At 46.5% G+C, this 18157-nt stretch overlaps 1 protein-coding gene across 1 annotated transcript in view; it reads right to left on the bottom strand.

Moving 5' to 3' along the window:
- CCDC149 (coiled-coil domain containing 149) overlaps positions 1 to 627 on the bottom strand; it is a gene marked incomplete at its 3' end in the record, with an annotated part of 106073 nt that extends 105446 nt beyond the window's left edge. Inside the window, exon 1 of the mRNA XM_080697266.1 lies at positions 577 to 627. Coding sequence (XP_080553392.1) covers positions 577 to 624 — 48 coding nt within the window. The 5' untranslated portion in view covers positions 625 to 627. The remainder of the gene's footprint in view (positions 1 to 576) is intronic.
- Between the last annotated feature and the right edge of the window lie 17530 nt (positions 628 to 18157).

Here is an 18157-nt window from a genome sequence, read left to right as displayed (position 1 = left end):
TAAACATGAGTCTGAAAGCAGATGCCTGAGGTATGTTTACACTAGATGGCTTAGGAGGCTGGGGGGGGGGGGGTGCTTCCATAAACCCCATCACTCCGTACGGGCTCCTTCCTTGGGTAAAAGCTCACCACCTTACACATGGTAGGCCCTCAGTAAACACGTGTGGATTGGATGGATGCGTGAGTGGAGGAACCGCTGTGAGGGCCCGCAGCACCTAGCTGCACCTGGCTCAGGTGTGACCTGGCTCAGGTGTGGCCCCAGGGCCCGGATTTCCCCCAGGGCCCCACCCTTCCGCCTAGGCACGAGCCGTCCAATCGCCAGCCTCCAAAACAGCGGTGACCAGGCAGGCAGGTGGGGCCAGCTCCCTTCGCCTCCCGGATCCCAGGCTGCTCTCTCCAATCCAAGGCCAAAGCCTGCCCGGGGAGGCCCCTCCCCAGCGGCTGGCACCTGATGGCGCGGAAGCCGGCGGCGCCCGCGTAGACCAGCGAGTGCACCGCGGCTGGGCCCGCGTGGACCCGGCTGGGATCGGGCTGCTGGGGGCCCGGGGCCCAGGCCTGGGGGGCGCCGCGGCCTCACCTCGCTCACCAGCCCCTGCCAGTCGCTCTCGGTGCGGTCGCCGTTCATGGCCTCCTCCTCCTCCACCGTGCAAGGGCCGGCTTCATGGACGCCTTCCTCTTTCTCCTCCTCTTCCTCCTCCTCCACCTCCTCCTCCCGCCGCGCCGCCACCGGGCCCCGCGCGGCCCCGAGAGGGCCCTGCACCTCCGATCCGCCGCGCCGCCGCCTCCTGCGGCCGCCCGCGCCGTTGGCTCCACGTCAGCCTCGGCGGGAGGAAGGGGAGGAGGAGCCGCGGGGCCCCGGGAGCACCGCCGCCCAGCCGCAGCCCGGACCCTAGCCAAGGGCGCCGCGACACCGGCCCGCGGAGAGGTCCCGACCCACCATCCCCGCCCTCCGCCCCGGGAGGGGGCTTGGCGGACAATCCCATGTCCCCCCGAAAAAGCCAGTCCCCCAATGCGGCCTTCCCCTGACCATCTGGAAGGTCAGGTCCAACCGGACAGGGGCTCTCTTCCTTCGCTGATGGAGCTGTGGAACAATCTTGGCCCAGAGTGGGTGCTGTCCAAAGATCTGCTGAGCGAGCAAGTGAATGAACCACGTTATCCTACCACGTTATCCTATACTTCACAGCGTTTCTAAAGCTACTAACATTTGCTTTCTATTTATGTATGGACGTATTATTTTTGCAGTGCTGGGGATGGAACCCAGAGCCTCATACGTGCTGGGCAAGTGCTCTACCACTGAGCTACACCCCCAGTTCTGCTTCTTTTATTTTTAAGTATCAGCTATCATAAAAAGAAAGCAAGTGTAAAAACCAAAAATAAAGCATTATTGCATTCTAAATAGGGCCACCAGCTCCAAAAGTGGGGTTTGGCATGAGTCAAAAGAGGCCTTAAAGCCATTGGCATAAAACAGACTTTCTCCTAAGAGGAGAGGCTGGGACAGAATCACAGCGGTGGATATTAGTCACCATGGGTGCCTGCATCAACTGGGCCCCTGGTGGATCACCACCCATAGTCAGCTTTGCATACTTCTTGAACACGGCCTGTGTAGGTGAGCAGGGAGGTGGAGAAGTTGTGAACCCATTTCACAGGTGTGGAATCCTCACAGCCAGCACTAATTTAGAATCTGTTTAGCCCTGTTGGTCCTGTGTCAACCTTGGGAGATGGATGGCATCCCCATTTATGAGATGAGGAAACTGAGTCCTAAAGAAGTAGAGGTACCAAGACTCTACTAAGCCTTTTAGCCCCAGCATCTTGGAAACTGAAAATAAATGATCACATCTGAGAGCTGGACATAATGAGTTCTATGCTGTTTTTTGGCATGGTAGAATGTTTGCAAGATGGTGGCAATAATTCCCTTTCCTTGCCTCTGCCTCGTCTGTAACTTTGAGAATAGGCTCAGTTCTGTGACTTGCTTTAGCCAAGGCAATATTTGCAGATGTGCTGCAAAAACAGGTTTGTAAAGCACCTGAGAGGCAGGGCTTATTCTTGCTTATTGCTCTTGGGAACCTGTGATCATCATCATGGAAACAGGCCCAAAATAGCTTGTTGGATGCCAGGACTTCCAGGCAATAGCCATCCAAGCACCAGACATGTGACTGGGGCCACTGACACCCAGCTGAGCCCTGTGCCTGGGGGAGGTTAGCAGAGACCAGCAGAAGAACCACCCAGAGGAGCCTTGCCCAAGTGGATGGCGCAAAGAAACATGTGCTCAATACATAGTTGCTTAAGCCTCTGAGGTTTGGGGGGTTTGTTGTGTATGCACAGATAACTGACATGGGTGGTGGTCCTACCCATGATGGATGGTTTGAGCTCTTCTTCATAGCCCTTAAAAAAGCAACTGAGCTGGGCGTGGTGGTGCATGCTTGTGGTCCCCGTGCTTGGGAGGCTGAGACAGGAGGATCGCACAGGTTCGAAGCCAGCCTCAGCTACCTTAGTGAGGCTCTCAGCAACTTAAGTGAGACCCTGTTTCCAAATAAAGTATAAAAAATAGGTCCGGGAGTATAGCCCGGAGGTAGAAAGCCCCTGGGTTCCACCCCCAGTATCACACACACACACACACACACACACACACACACACACACACACAAGCAACTGTACCTGTTAGGTACAATGGGCTACAATGGGCTCTTGCAGGTCAGGAGCTCTGAGGAGGAACCAGCTTATTAATCAACACATTCATTTTGTGTCTCGTGTATTCAAATACAGTACTTATTCTGGGGAAAATCGAAAACATTTGCAGCCCATGGTTCCTGGAGGGTTTACAAACTAAATCTTTAGAAAACAAAAAGAGAAAAAAAGGGGGGGGAGGTAGCATGGAGATAAATCTTCTCATCTTCTGACCATTTGGGGCCACCTGATTCATTCTTTTTAATCCAAGAAGAGGGAAAGCTCATCCTTGGAACAGCCAAGGTTAGTGAACACAGTGCTCAGCACTTGTTCCTAACAGCCTGTCTCTGGCCTAAAAAAGCAAGGTCCTGTCTGTCAATGTATTGCCCTCTGGCAAACCATCTGGTTACACCTGTGGATACAGAAGACTGTAGAGAAAACGGGCAGAGCATGTTCCATCTGCCTTCTTCCCTGGCCTCCTCTCTCTGTGGACCTTCTGGTGGGAAGGCCCCTTCCCGTTACTGCGTTCAGCGGAGACTTCCAGGACTGCTGCGCTTTCAAAGCCATCACTAGTCTTTCAGGCAACAAGACAGACGGTGAGCTCTCAGATCCAAGGAATCGGAATATCACAGTAATACCTGCATATCCATGAATGCAGCAGTACAAGTCACAATAGCCAAATTACGGAACCAACCTAGGTATCCATCAACCGATGAACAGATTACAAAATTATGGGCTATACACAAGTGGAATTCTACTCAGCAATAAAGAAGAACGAAATTATGTGATTTGCAGGAAAATGGATGGGCCTGGAGAACATTATGCTAAGTGAGATTAGCCTGTCACAGAAAGTGAAGGGTCTTGTGTTTTCCCTCGTATGCGGAAGCTAGGGCGTAATCAGAATGCCAGAGGACTTCAGATAACACCCAGAAGACTGGAGGAGAAACTCCAGTGTGGCCAGGGAGGAGGTCTAGGGGAAAGGTGGGGGAGAGGGAATCAATGAAGGAATCACTTCCATTGACATATGCACATATGTGAGAATACCAATGTCAATCCCAATATCCTGTATGGGAAGGTGGACAGAAAGGGAGCCGGGGTAAGCCCGCCCAGTGCTGTGTGCTTGTATGCCACGATCTCTATGAACTGCATTATGATGGGAGACTATAGCATAGTGCCCCAATTAAAGTATAAAAAAGAGAGACCATGTTTCATTTTATTAAAAAATCTCTCTTTGTGACTCCATTTCTTTTTCTTTTTTTTTTTTTTTTTTTTTTTGGTGGTACTTTTCCAAGCTACACTCCCAGACCTATTTTTTATTTTTTACTTGGAACCTGCATGATCCTCCTGTCTCCGCCTCCCAAGCACGTGGATTGCAAGCATACACCACCACGCCCGGCATGACTCCATTTCTTTATTTGCTTTGTTTTTCTGCAATAATCCAGATACTTATTAAAGTACTTGGAAATCAAATTGGGGAAAAAAAAATCAAAGAAGGCCAGGCCTCAACCCTACCCAGCATTCAGAGAAACTCTCTGTCAAAACAGCATCTCCCGTTGCCTGGGTTTTCCTTGGAGGTTTCATGCCTCAAGTACCCGCTGGAACCGGCTCAGCTTCTGAGATGTGATGAAATCACAGACCAAGGCAGTGTAGCTGCGAGCGATTCTTTTTTATCTCTTTTCATTTATGCAGCCTGACATTGAGTAATAATAATAATTAAATCCAGTTTAAGCTTTCAGCCACCTATACCAGAAGGCCTCTAGATACCTCGGCGGCAGCAGCCCAGGTTGACAAAAACGAAGCTAATTACATTGTGGTTAACTGTTCTCAAAGAAAAATAAAACCATGCACCCACTATCTCTACTTCTGATAAAAGCAGTATGTTAGATGTCTCCAATATGACTCGTGTGCATGGGGCCGATTTAAAACCTGGTCTCGATCTTAAGTTTGCCACCCTAGTACAGAGTATTGAAACACTGGCTTTAGTCTCTGTCTTCACCTCCCTTTAGCTTACTGAAAAATCATCTCCCAGGACCCAATTATCCATTTATTTATTCATAGCTGTGGGGCAATTTTTATTAATTTACTTATATGCACCTATAGTGTTAGAAGAAAGGGCTTCATTGCTTTCAAGTGGTGCTCCTTGTTTTTAAAAGTTTGAGAGGGGATTAGATGTAGAAACCCCAAAATAGCTTAATCTAAGAGATTGAGTCAGTGCCTACCAGTGTAAACAAACAAACCAACCTCTGGAGAGATTGGAAAGGAAAGGACATTGTGAACAACGCAGTGTTAGGAACTAAGCCTCTCTGGACGGCCCTCTGCTGTCTCGCAAGATCACTCTCGAGGACTCCGACAGCCCCAGACACGGGGGAAGCCCCAGGGATTGAATGGGACTTCTCCACACAGGATCTGCAGTCTGGATTCTGTCTGCCCAAGGAAAAATGTCAGAGGTCTGTCTCATTACAGGAAACTAAGCAAACGTCCAGCAGAAATTTCAACTCTGCTTTTTCTGAACTGTATAGTTGGGGAGATACTCATGGTCACCTCTTTTCCCTGTTGCTTTTCTCCTGCTGGAATTCAGAAACCATTCTAGGAAGAAATTGATTTGTAATGGCTGTGATTTATAAAGGTGGGGGGGGAGAGGGAGAGGGAGAGGGGAGAGGGAGAATTGGCTTTATATGAGCCAACGCCCCCAATTTTTTGCTCTTCTCAAGATAAGTCCATTTTGGCAGGTCCTGCTCGGAGCCTCCATGACCTGGTTGTAGAATGACTTCCTTCGCTTTGGGTTTTAGCCAGTATCAGGGGACTACAGGTCCTGGTGTGCACTGCAGCCCAGCCTCTTGCAGAGCCGGGAGACCTGAGGTCCACTGGGCCACTGGCCTCAATTCTATAAAAGATAAGCCTCCCTTTCTTCCTCTACCTAGGGACATTCTTCAGAGACTTCATCCATCATTCCTCTGCCCATGGCCAGCAGCCAGACACCAAAAGGGCAGAGGGGGGATTCTGGCCTGGTTCCTGATTCCGAGCATCCTCTACTTTGGTCAGCCTCCTGGACATCCTGGTCGTCTGCTAAACCCTCGCAGCCCAAAGCAAACGATCACCTGCCCGCCACGCCCTCTGGTCCTGCTGGCTGCCAATCAGCCAGGCAGTGGCAGGTAGAAGGAAGTTCCACTCCCTGCCAACCTGCGAGAGGTGCTCAAAATGACTGAGTGAGGCTGATGACTGCCAGGCCCCAGCAATTGTCCTCCAGAAGAGGCTCAGGCTTGGGTGTGATTGGCTTGGGCATTGCCAGAGGCAACAGGTGGGGGAGGATGGAGGAGGCAAGGTCCTCCTGGGGCCTCTGGAAAGGTCCAGAGAAGGTCCAGAGAAAGGTCCAGAAGAGGAGATGGTCCTGGAAGGAGGAGAGGAGGAAGGGAGAGATGATGGGCTGGCCAGGCAAGGCCTGGGAGAGAGGCTGAAAAAGACCACAGGAGAAGAGAGAAAAGACCTTGGGCTCCAAGAAGGGTGGGAGAAATCGAACTCGGGGTTTGTGGGGGAGCTGCAGAGGGACCTGGCCCAGGAAAGGAGTTAAATAGAGAAAAAGGGAAAGTCACTCCATGCTCAGATTATTCAAATTTGTTGTACTTATTGATAATGCATCGCATCTCTTCTGCGTGGGGGGATATGATTCAGCACAAATTTGATGTAAATTTATGGAAATGTTAATGCAGAGAGGCTTCGGGCCCCAAGCGGCTGGCGGGTTGGCTGTGTGGCCCTCAGTGAGCGGAGGTGACTGCTCTCTAAACTTGGGGAGCTGAAAATAGAAACGTGTGACTTGGGGCCACTGGCCTCTCCTGCAGGCCAGGAGAGGGACTGACCCTGTCACTCTGAAAACTTGTGGGGGGAGAAAAGAAAAAAGAAAAAATGCTGATGATGGGCCAAATTTGGATCACCTACATTGTCCTCCTGTCTAATTTTTGTCTTAGGGTCGGGGCCAGTTTTTGCCCAGCGGATATAGTCAGGCTTATTAACAAGAGAAAGGGAGGAAAAAAGAAAGAGAAGTAACGCCATCTGGAACCTACTGTGTGCACCAAATTAGCTAGCAAAGTGACAGATATGTTTTTCCTTTGGCGCTATGGAAGAATAATGGAGCTTGGGAAAGAAAAAGAAGGCAATTTGATGGAGGGGTGAAAGGTGGTGCTCCGTACAAATGGCTGGGGCTGGTAGCATATTTATTGTCCATTAGGCTGTCCTTCAGAACACAGGATGTTGATTTCCAGCCTCGCCCCCATACCAGGTCATGGCATTTGTCTATTGATGTTCCTCCCCTGGTCCAACCTGTGAACAAACAGCCCTGAAGCTTTCACAGTTAGGGTACCACCTCTGTGCCTAGCCTTGCTTTGCAGCTTGCAACTGCCTTGAAACAAGACAGTCAGGACTCCAAGATACAAAGCCAGCCCAAAGGATGCTATTGTACCTTCACTCCTATTAAAGAAAAATATTACCAGCACTGCTTCCTGACTGTTGCCGAGACTATGATTTTTCTTTCAATGACCAGATGGTCTGGGACTGAATCTGGGACCTCAAGATGCTCAGCTGAGTTGGTCTGGGGGTAGACCAAAAGAAGTGGTCTGAAGCCCAACGCCATAGTTTGTGGGTGGGTTTAGGCAACTGTTTCTGAGGGGAGTGATCTGATCACTTTTATCAAATCTGTGGGGCAAAAACTGTCAATTCTTGGTGACACCGATTATAGTACTTTGACCTCCTTAGGTGAAATAACATTTTCTTTCTCTAGTAGAAACTCAAAGTGGTAAGTAAATATGATTTCTAAGTAGAGAGCATCAACCAGGGTGTTTTCCATCTTATATTCCCTTTGATTGTAGCAATGGCTTCCCGTTAGAGAGAGGTGCATGTATGCCCCTTCTGTGTCCTCCTATGACACAATGGTTGCCATTTTTTAAACCCATTAGTTCCCATGAGGTGGAAAAAACAATCTTCGGGTGATAGTCTTGGCAGGGTCTCATTTAACATACAGGACATTTATTCACTCAACAAGCATTTTTGAGCTTGTCTTACATGCTAAATTAGGCTGTGGCACCAAGACCCTGTCCCTCACCCTCAAGAACCATAGTCCCAAGCAGCTTATGGCTGGAGGAACATTCTAGAAATGGCCCCTGCAGAGAAGCTGGGGCACCTTAGCCTCCCCTCATCTCTACAATGGGCAGAATGAACCAGATGACCTTGAAGGCCTAAATTGGCTGGGACTCTATAACAAATAGTGAGTGAGGGTGCTGTTATTGTCTTCCAGGAAAGACTGCAGAGATCTTGGAGATCCAGGTCCCTTATTGTGAAAGAAAAGAAACAGATGCCCAGAGTGATAACTCAGTGTGCCCAAGGTCACAGAGCATGCTAAGGAAAGAGCTGTCACTAGAGCCTGGGACTTATTCCCACGTGCTGCCTCCTTCACAGCGCTTAGAAGTTGAGCAGAAATGAAGTTCGTGAAGAGCAGAATTCTGGTCATCTGTTCCTATGCCACAAGCCATCTCAAACCCAGTGGCTTAAGCATCCATCCATCCCATCTCCTGTGGTTTTATGGTTAACGGGGCTTAGCTGGATGGTTCTCATGTGGCGTACCCTTGGGTGGGTATCAGATAGAGTCTGGGGCTGTGGATATTTGAAGGTTTGAGTGGACTGGACGTCCAGATGGCTTGTTCCCACAGCTGGCAGCCACTGGTGTGGTCGGCTGGGAGTTTGATGAGGTTGTCAACTGGAGAGCCTTTGCGTGTCTCTCCATTTTGGGCTTTCCCTGGAAGCTTCCCAAGAGCTAGTGTTTCAAGGGAGCAGAAGTGGAAGCCCCCAGTCCTCTTAAGGCTGGTCCTAGAACTGTCATACGTTCACTTCTACCACAAGCTGTGGGTCTAAGGGGCCACCAGCAGATCAGTCCTGATTCCAGAGGGTGGAGAGCTAGATCTCACCTCTAAATTGAGATGGGTGGAACTATGTGTGAACAGGGAGGAAGGATTCAGTGGTGCCCGTATTTCAACACAAATTACTATAAGCAGTGATCCTTGTCTTTGCCACAAATTACCCTTTTGTATTCTGTTCGGAAAAAGGAATACTGGGCAAGAATTAACCAAGCTTGACATTTTTTAGCTTAATGGAAACAAAATCAATTGGATGTAGGCCTCTCTTTACACACACATTTCACGAGTCACCCAAGGCAAACTTTGGCACGGGAGAATCCCTAAAAAAATTATCCCAAGAAGAAAGTTAAGGACATCTACTGTGGATGAGAAGATAGAATCATCAATGACAGGTCCTGAAACAACAGAAGACCCTCAGCATCCCCTCATCAGGAGAAGAAGGGATTGGAAAAGAGTTCTGTCCTGGGTATGACTCAACATACAGAACCCCTGTTCTGTCAAATTCCTTGAGGACAGAGATTGTGCCATAATCATCTCTTTACTCCTGGTGCCTTGGATGGTACCAGGCACATAGTACGTGCTTAATAAATGTTTGTTGAGTTCCTTTTAAATGCTATTCTTCTCAATAACAATAGAAACTACATTTAATGAGCACATGCCATATGCCAGGCACTTCCTGAGCACTTGTATGTTCCCTCATTGAGTCTTCACAAAACTAGGTCATTATCCACAATTATCCCAGGCCTGATAGCCAGCAGGTAAAAGCCAGGAAGGCCTTCCTAATTGCTAGAATATTAAAGTACTTCCATACAGCTTAGTAAATATCAGTTGCTTCATGCCCTCGAGTGAACCCTATACTTTTATACTTCTCCCCCAGTGAGCACCCCAGCCCAGGAGGGACCCAAGCAGGCAGCGCTGGGAGCCTCCATTATGACCAAGAGCCCTCTATGGCTCCCCACAATGACCTCCATGCCTGTGTGTCTCTCTGCCCTGAGTTGACAGGGCACTGAAAAACCATGGTGCAGGTGGTACTGGTCCTGACCAGCTGTCTGAGGATGGCACAGGTCTTCAAGAACTAGTGAGCTTGCACTTCTTCACCTGTGACCGCTGACAGGAAGGGAGACCTCTGCCATGCGCTTCAGGGGCTGTTGAATATTTGGCGTCCTGATTATCTGCATATGAGAAAAGAGGAAGGTGAGAATTTTAAAGAGTTTTTAAATGGCTTGATCAAAATCTCATGACTCATAAGGGGTGAATCCAGAACTAAACTAACTCTAAAATTCACACACTCACCAACCTGTTAAGCTAATGTATTAGTCTGGGAGGGCTGCTGTGACCAAGGACTACAGAGTGGGCAGTCTAAACAGCAAAACTGGATTATCTCTCAGTTCTGGAGCTAGAAGTTTGAAGTCACAGTGTGGATGGGATCAGTTTTCTGTAAGGGTGGTGAGTGATGGTGCCGTTCCAGCCTCTCTCATGGCTCGTAGTTGCCCATCTTCTCCTTGTGTCTCTTCACGTCTCTTTCTTTCTATGCATGTCTGTTCCATTGTCCAACTTTCCCCTTTATATAAGGATACCAGCTGTATTGGATAAGAGATCCACCCTTCTCTGACATAACCTCATCTTTACTAACTACATCTGCAATGACCTATTGCCAAATAAGTTTCATTCGGAGGTCCTAGAGGTGAGGACTCCACATAGGAATTGGGGAGGGAGCACAACCCAACCCATTTCAGCTACTTTATTTTCAGTCAACTGGCCACCTATATAAATCATCTCTAGAGAGCCGGCATTGTGTGTAGGTCTTCCAGATCCCAGTGAATGCTCAAGCAGTTCCCATGCTGACTTCCTGGCTTCAGTCAGAAGCGACTTGAATCTGTAATGACTGGGGAGTATTTGTCTTTCCTCATGTTATCCATACCCAATTTTGACATCTAGTCGAAAGCTGAGAGATGGGGCATTTTGGACTCATTTTTATTCTTTTTCATGCTTCTTTGAGTCCTGGAACTCGCTTTTTTTTCTACAATCAGTGGCTGGCCCACGAGTCAGCTCCTTCCCTTTGGCAGTTCAGGGAACTCTGCAGCTTGGCAGGGCCTGAACTGCTGCTCACATCTGACGAATCCCTTCTAAGACCCAAGGAACTACTTCAAAGGCTGTCCCCACAGTGAGCTGGAGCAAGGCACTGCCACTGGAACGTGCCTCGCACGGGGGCTCCGGCTACATCTCAACTATGAGATGGTTATCAGGGTTTCTTGCCTACTCCTTTGAAACACACAGTAACCTTGGTCGCAGATGCAGTGTCCTCAGACTTGAAAACTCATTGGACCAAAAATGTCTACAACTTATTTTTTCCCCTTAGATTTTCTTTTTTTATTGATTTTCCATTTTTAGCACAAGATTGATCACCAGCAAAATACCAATTTACATACAGATTCTGCTAAACTCAGCATCCTATATACTTGGGACTTTTTCATCCATAAACCAATTTTTTAAAGAGAGAGATTCCATTATCAGATGTGTCCCTGATGACACTCACGATGGTCTATAGGGAACAAACCCAGGAGGACCACCACCTGGCAGGGTGAGCGCAGCTGATTTGTGAGATTAATAGGTAGGGAGCCAAGGTCTCAGGTTGATGTCTATAGGGGCAGGCTAATATTTTGATTAATTCTATGGCTATAAGCATAACGTGCAAACCTTGGTCAGCTTTCTTACAAGTTCTTTCAACAGCAATCAGCAAATACTTTTTGAGTACGTACGGTGTCCTGGGTCCTGGGATAGGGATGTCATTTAGGTACTGGGGATGGAGAAGGACATGAGGACATAGGCCCTGTCCTCGTGATGGCCACAGTACAGAGGGGAAGTAAATATGGGAAAATTGTGCACATTCTTATTTAACTACCAAAGTGATAAGTGTATGAAAGACACAGAGAGTTAAGTGTCACTGAAAGCAAAATATGAAGGATGTGTAAGAGTTAGTTAGGTAAGAAGATGGGCTGGGAAAGTGCACCACCAGGGCAGAGAGAAAAGCACGAGAATCAAAGACCTTTATGAAGACTAGCATAACCAGAGAAGACAGAGCAGCTGAGAGAGTCACGGATTGGACTGGAGCAGGGACCGGAGCCTGAGCCATGTTAAGAAAGTCAGAACTTATCACACAAACACCAGGGGCCTTGGAAAGGTGTGTTAGGATTAAAGCTAAATTTCAGTAACAGAAACCAAATATATAATGGTATGACCGAGAAGAAATTTAATTTCTCCTCCACAGGATGGGCCAGCAGAGAACCTGTTCTCCAAGGCCACGTAGCTCCCTAGCTAGGTCCTGAGATTCTTTCTCATGTGCAAGCTAGAAGTGGAGGTCCTGGCCCAAGTGTGCACCAGCTTGTGGAAGGGAAAACGCCAGGCAATATCCTCTAAAGTAAGAGGAAAGGTGCGCATGTTCCTTCCACTCCTACTCCATGGATCCAAGCTTAGTTCTGCAGCCTTACACCACTACAAAGGAGCCCTAGGATGTCCTCTCTAGCTAGATAGCCACGGGCCCAGGAAGAAGAAAAGAAAAACACATCTAGATCTAGGACAGCGTCAGTCAGAGCCAAAGGGCTTTAAGTCCTAAAGGGATAAGATCAGTCATCCAGTCTTCGTAGCTGAAGGAGGATCTTGGAAGTCACTTAGACCAAACTCTCCATCTTAAGAGTGAGAAGACAGAAGTAGGTCCAGAGGGCTCCAGCTGCTATTGCTGCATAACTAACTGTCTCGAGTTTCATGGAATAAAACATCTCGTTATGTTCATGTCACTGTGTTTGAGAATTCAGGAAGGGCACAGTAGGGTCAGCACTCTGGGCTCCATGATGTGTGGCACTGTAGGTGGGTACCCCTCAAGGCTACAGACTGGCACCACTGGAAGGCTCCTTCTTTCCCATGCCTGGGGGCACTCTAAGACTCCTAGGACTGTCTTTTTATGTAGCTTTTCTTCCTCACAGCAGAGCAGCCTCAGCAGAGGGAGTTTCTTACACAGCACCACTGAGTTGCAAGAATGATGATTCTAGGAAAAATAGCAGAAACTATGTCGCCTTATATGATCTGTCCTTGGAAGACATTCAACGTCATTTCAACCACATTTCGAGGGGTGCAGTTATGAGTGAGTCAAAATCTTGTCTAGTCTCTTCTTGATGAGAGGAATGTCAAGGTTACATTTCAGAGGAGCTTATGAGATGAGAGAAATTATTGCATTCATCTTTGGAAAACACAATCTAACTGGGTGTGGTTGCACATTCTTGTAATCCCAGAACTTGGGAGACTGAGATGGAAATATTGTAGGTTTGGAGCCAGCCTCAGCTACTTAGTGAGGCTCTCTGTGACTTAGCGAAACTCTGTTTCAAAATAAAGAATAAAATATAGGGCAGAGGGTATTGCATGGAGGTAGGCAAAAATGACCCTGGGCTAGATTCCCAGTACTGAAAAAAAAAAAATAAAACAGTCTGCCACAGAGGCCACACCAACTGGCCACAATACCCATCACACATGTGAAATAAATCACTTCTTGCCCAAGACACCCAAAGTTTTATCTCAGTATTGCATCAATTTTGAGTCCAGAATTCATCATCTACATCTTGTCCAAATATTGAGGAAGCTGCACAGGTATACTTTTGGTCAATATCCATAAGTATTATTCCTCTTGATCTTTAGATATATAAACTAAAATGAGAAATTATCTTTCCCCCACACCAGCAACATACACCAGTAGACAAGCATTGTATGAATGCTACTGGTATGTCTATTCAAGAACAAGGAAAAGACAAGGAAGGCTGTCACAGCCTCTTGTTCATAGCAATTAGAAAATCTGGGCATAGTTCTGGACTTGGGCTTGTTCTCTGGGCATTTATTTGCAGCCCTTGATTCTGCCCTTTGAGTTATTTTTATTTTCAATAAAGTGGAACTCATACACACACTTTACTAAACTGTTCAATCTGTTTCGTGTCCTTCAAGGATTGGGGGTCAAAAGGCCTCTTTTCACTTACTTTTTGTCTCAGTCAAAGGTGATATAATTCCTTTAAAAAATACTGTGTGTATTTACTGTGTATCAATACGTGATCAACTCTACAAATCTCTCTGAGATAGGTTTTTCTCTGTTTTTCCCCTTTGTGGCCATCACACGGCAATGCCCTCAAGATTCCTCAGAGTCTTACTATGCAATGAAGAAGATCTACAAGGAACACATTAAGATCTCTAGAACCGTTATCTTCTTAGATGATTCTCTAAGGTAGCACCTTAGATCCTTCTAGATTCAAACAAGGGATCAGCAGCTGCATATTGAATTTATATTCTCCAAGAACCTACTTCTTAACTTGTGACCCATTTCTGAATCATCAAAAAGACTAGACTGGATCCAGGCGTGGTGGCGCACGCTTGTAATCCCCACACTTGGGAGGCGGAGACAGGAGGATCGCACTGGTTCAAAGTCAACAATGCTGGCTTAAGAGACCCTGTTTCCAAATTTAAAAAACAGTATAAAATAGGTCTGGGAGTGTAGCCCAGAGGTGGAAGGCTTTCCAGAAACTCCAGTACCATCAAAATAAATAAATAAATAAATGACTAGATTGGGACCTGTTTTTGTTGTTGTTGTTGTTGTTGTTGTTTGTTTGTTTGTTTTTGTGTGTGTGTGTGTTTTTTTATGGTACTGGAGATGAAATCCAGGGCATTCTACCTCTAAGCTACATCCCCAGCCCCATATTTTTATTATTTATTTTGAAACAATGTCTTACTAAGTTTCAGGAGGCCTCACTATGTAGCTGAGGCTGCCCATAAACTGCAATCCTCCTGTCTCAGCCTCTCAAATGCTGGGATTACAAGCATGCACCTCCACGCCCGGCTCTACTGGGACCTTTCTGTTCCCTCCCAATTACACTTTAAAATTTCAGAATTTGCTTCACTCCTTTCTTGCTCCATTAGAGGCAACTAAGTCAGGCAACACCCTCAAGATTCTTATCTGGAAATTAAGTTTAATAGCTATATTTTCTTATACAGTAGGAAGCAGTTTTGTTGAACTTTCTTACTCTGAGTAACAAAGATCTCCCTTTTCTTGGTTTCTTATCGTATTTTCTACAGTTTTTTTTTTTAATTTTAACAATCTTCTTGAGGTCCTCCCAGCTTTCCTTAAATGTCATCACAAGGAACTTCTAGAACCCACCTGTCTCTCTGAGTCCCAAACTTAATGTGCCTGCCTTACTTTTTTTTGTTATAGCTCCCACTTTGAGGTCCCAGATTTCTGTTTCAAATTTTCTATTCCTTTGGCTGCTGGTTCTATTTCTATTGATTCAAAACGTAATGCCACAAAAATAACCATTTTTACTATAGTCACAGAGTATGTGGTTCAGTAATTCTGGAAAGGTACAGCAAGGAAAGCTTGTCTCCAACTTGTCTGGAGACTCCATCTGAAGTCCCAGATGAAAATACAAGAAGGTTGGAAGTGGTTTCATGACTGGAAGTGTTGGTCATCTGGATGCTTCTTCAGTCAAATGTCTGGCACTGGGGCAGGGAGAACCTGAGTACTCACACGAAACCACCTTGTGCTGCTTAGCTTCCTCACAACATGGCTGCCACGGGGTTGTCAAGCTTCTTGTGTGGATGCTCTTAGTCAACAAGGCAGAAGCTCTGCAGCCCTGGAGACTCAGCCTCAGAAGTCATGCCCGGTCACTTCTGCCATATCCCATTGGTTACAAGGAAGTCACAAAACCATTTGGAGTCCAGAGGAGGAGGGCACACGGGCTCTTCCTCTTGCAGGAGGAGTGTCCAGTTCACATGGTGAAAGGGGTCCATGGAATGTGAAGGTTTTGAGGCCATCTTTGGAAAATAGACTCTGCCACATGCAGGAAGGTCATTACTGACGAAGCAGAACTGAAACTTAGTTGTGTTTATGCCCAGCCGCTGTTCTTTCGCTGTCCCACGCTGATGAGTCAATAGCATCATCTGCATGAATGAAGGACCTTATGTTATTAAAAAGAAAAGTTGAAACATAAGGCAAGAAGCCAAATTTGGTCTCAATTGAACATTCTCTGTATTACAAATGCAGCATAAATATATGTTTTCCATAGCTCTTGCAGAGCAAACAGCTGCATTTATTTGCGTCCAAAAACATGGAAAAGTTCCAAACTATAAGCAAAAAGGAAGGAACTCTAGAAAACTATTCAAACTTCTCTAAGTGTAAATCTTCATAAAAATAGTTGTAAGGTTGATTAAAGCAGGTGCTGAAACCTTCTCCTAGCCTGAAGTGTTCTGCTAACGAACAGCCCCTTCCTCTGTATAATGATGTCACCTTCTGGAATTACTTAGATATTTTGCTAAACAGGCAAATGCCTATTAAATATCTTTATGGTAACTTGATCCACTACTGCTCTTCCCCATCTCCAACATATACCAGTTCAAGCTTGGGCTCATGCCCTTTCCAAAGGCACATGTACACGTACACATGTATACACAAACTTTCCTGTACCACCCTAGAGTCCTTTAAAATTCCTTAGAGTCTTTATGTAAAAGACATATGCATATTTCTGCAAGCCAGGTCAGGGCACCCTTACCTGTGCACATTCATGAAACCTATTCTTCGTATGTGAATTTCTTCCTTTTGCCCCATGATATAGTCAAAAAGAAGGATGAGACCAAAGAACCTTTGTAAAACTGTTCACCTCTTTCCCTCCTCTATCATATTCTATCTCTGGTCTGGGAATCTGAAAATGTGAGGCATAGCATTGTTCCTTATGATTTAGGGTTAACAGGAGAGCTCTTTGAGAGGATTCTATTACGTCTTTATGTCTTTGCACATAAACTAGCCCTTCTCTGAAAACTCAGTTCAAATTTGATTTGCAGTTGAAATTCCTTACATCGTGGTAAGCATTTTATGGAACAAAAAAGGGAGGAAACACTATTCGGGGTTTCCTGTGTGCAAAGCAACATGTAGGTGCTTTTCTAGAGATGTATACATAGGATGGTGATGGCACGAGATTAAGACTTACATGTGTGTAGACAGGACAGGTGCCCGGGAAGGTAGAGGTGGTAAAGAGGAAAACAGGGGACAGGAGAGGTGGACCCAAGCTGGTGTCTGAGGAGGCCTAGGAATTCCAACAGGGTAGATGGCTCAGAGTTTCATTTCTCTTGCTTTCTCCATGAATGCCAACTCCTGCCATGGCCAGTGTGTGAACCTGACCGCGAGTGGGTGGCCAGGGACCCCCATCTCAGTTCCTGCTATTCTTCTTGCTTTCTCTGTTCTAAGCACCAAGCTGCCTCCCACCCCAGAGCCTCTGCTCGGAATGCTTTTCTAGAACTCTAGGAGAAGATAATTCTGCTATTTTCAGATGTCAAGTTTGTGGTGATTTGTCGCAGCAACTTGGGAAACAGATATGGATATTGTCATGGTTTCCACAAGGCAGAGGGGCCTCCCAGTCATGCCCAAAAGGGCCTCAAAGCTGAAATGAGTCCAGAAGGGAAGGAAGACAAAGACAAGGGGAGTTGAGTGAACTCTGTCCACAAGCTGAGCAGTGCATATCCCTTTCTTCAGTAGCATTTATGGCGAACTGAAACGATCCTGTGCACTTCCTCGGCTTCATCTAGCAGGTGGCTACAGTGTCCTGCACTTGGCCAGTCTGTTTGCCTAATTTATTTCTTTACTTCCTTATTTGTCCGCCTATTTTAAATGAAGAATCATACCTGTATTAGTGCAACACTCTGGCACTTAGCCACCAGTGTTCTTGTGAGAGGCCAAGCACGGGGAAGTCCAGTCTTGACAACAATGCTTTTCATCCCTAATGGTCTAGTAAAGGTGTCTGGTCCCATCCAGACCTGGCCTCATGACTTCTGTGTTTCCTAAACTGATTGCCAAGGGAACCCACTCTGCCAGTTCTCCAACTGTTCCTAATCCGAGATGCTTTCTCTCTGCCGGAGACCAGCCCACAGCAGCTCATGAATGGTGGTCTAAAAAATTCTTCTCAGAGTGAGACAGGAAGAGTTCTGGGAGACTGGGAAATTTTACAAAACCTCTTCACCCTCCTAATCATTAGCACCACCACCATTTCCATAATCATCTTTATAATTATTTAAAGTGGAAAGGGAGCAGTGTACCTGCCTAATGAAGAAGACTAGGTGGAAAAAATAGAAACTGTGTTGATAGGTGATTGAATAGCCTCACGCAGAAATGCACACAGTCTGTGATTAGGGAGAGTTTGAGGATTGGACCTCAACACATTTCTCCAACATGGACTCTTTTATTCTCTTTTTACACATTCTGCTGCATCAGAGAAAACCCCTGACCTGCTATCCCAATGCCTTTGCTTAAGTTTGGCCTAGAGCGCCCCTTTATGAGCTTCCATAAAGACTTTATGAACTTCCATAAAGACTTATCTCTTGGTGCTCTTGTCTTTTGCTACTTTATATCTATAATATACAGTCATGAGCTTCCAAAAAACATGCCTGTTAATGATGTTCCACATATATGATGGTGGAACCACAGGATTATAATGGAGATGGAGAATCCCCATCGCCTAGTGATGTTGTAGCTGTAGTCATATTACAACACAGCACCTGTGTTTGAGACGATGCTTGTAT

The sequence above is a fragment of the Muscardinus avellanarius genome, assembly GCF_963383645.1.
Source record: "Muscardinus avellanarius genome assembly, chromosome: 6".
Taxonomy (NCBI): Eukaryota; Metazoa; Chordata; class Mammalia; order Rodentia; family Gliridae; genus Muscardinus; species Muscardinus avellanarius.
The sequence above is the reverse complement of the archived record's forward strand: the minus strand, read 5'-3'. Positions and strand labels throughout refer to the sequence as shown.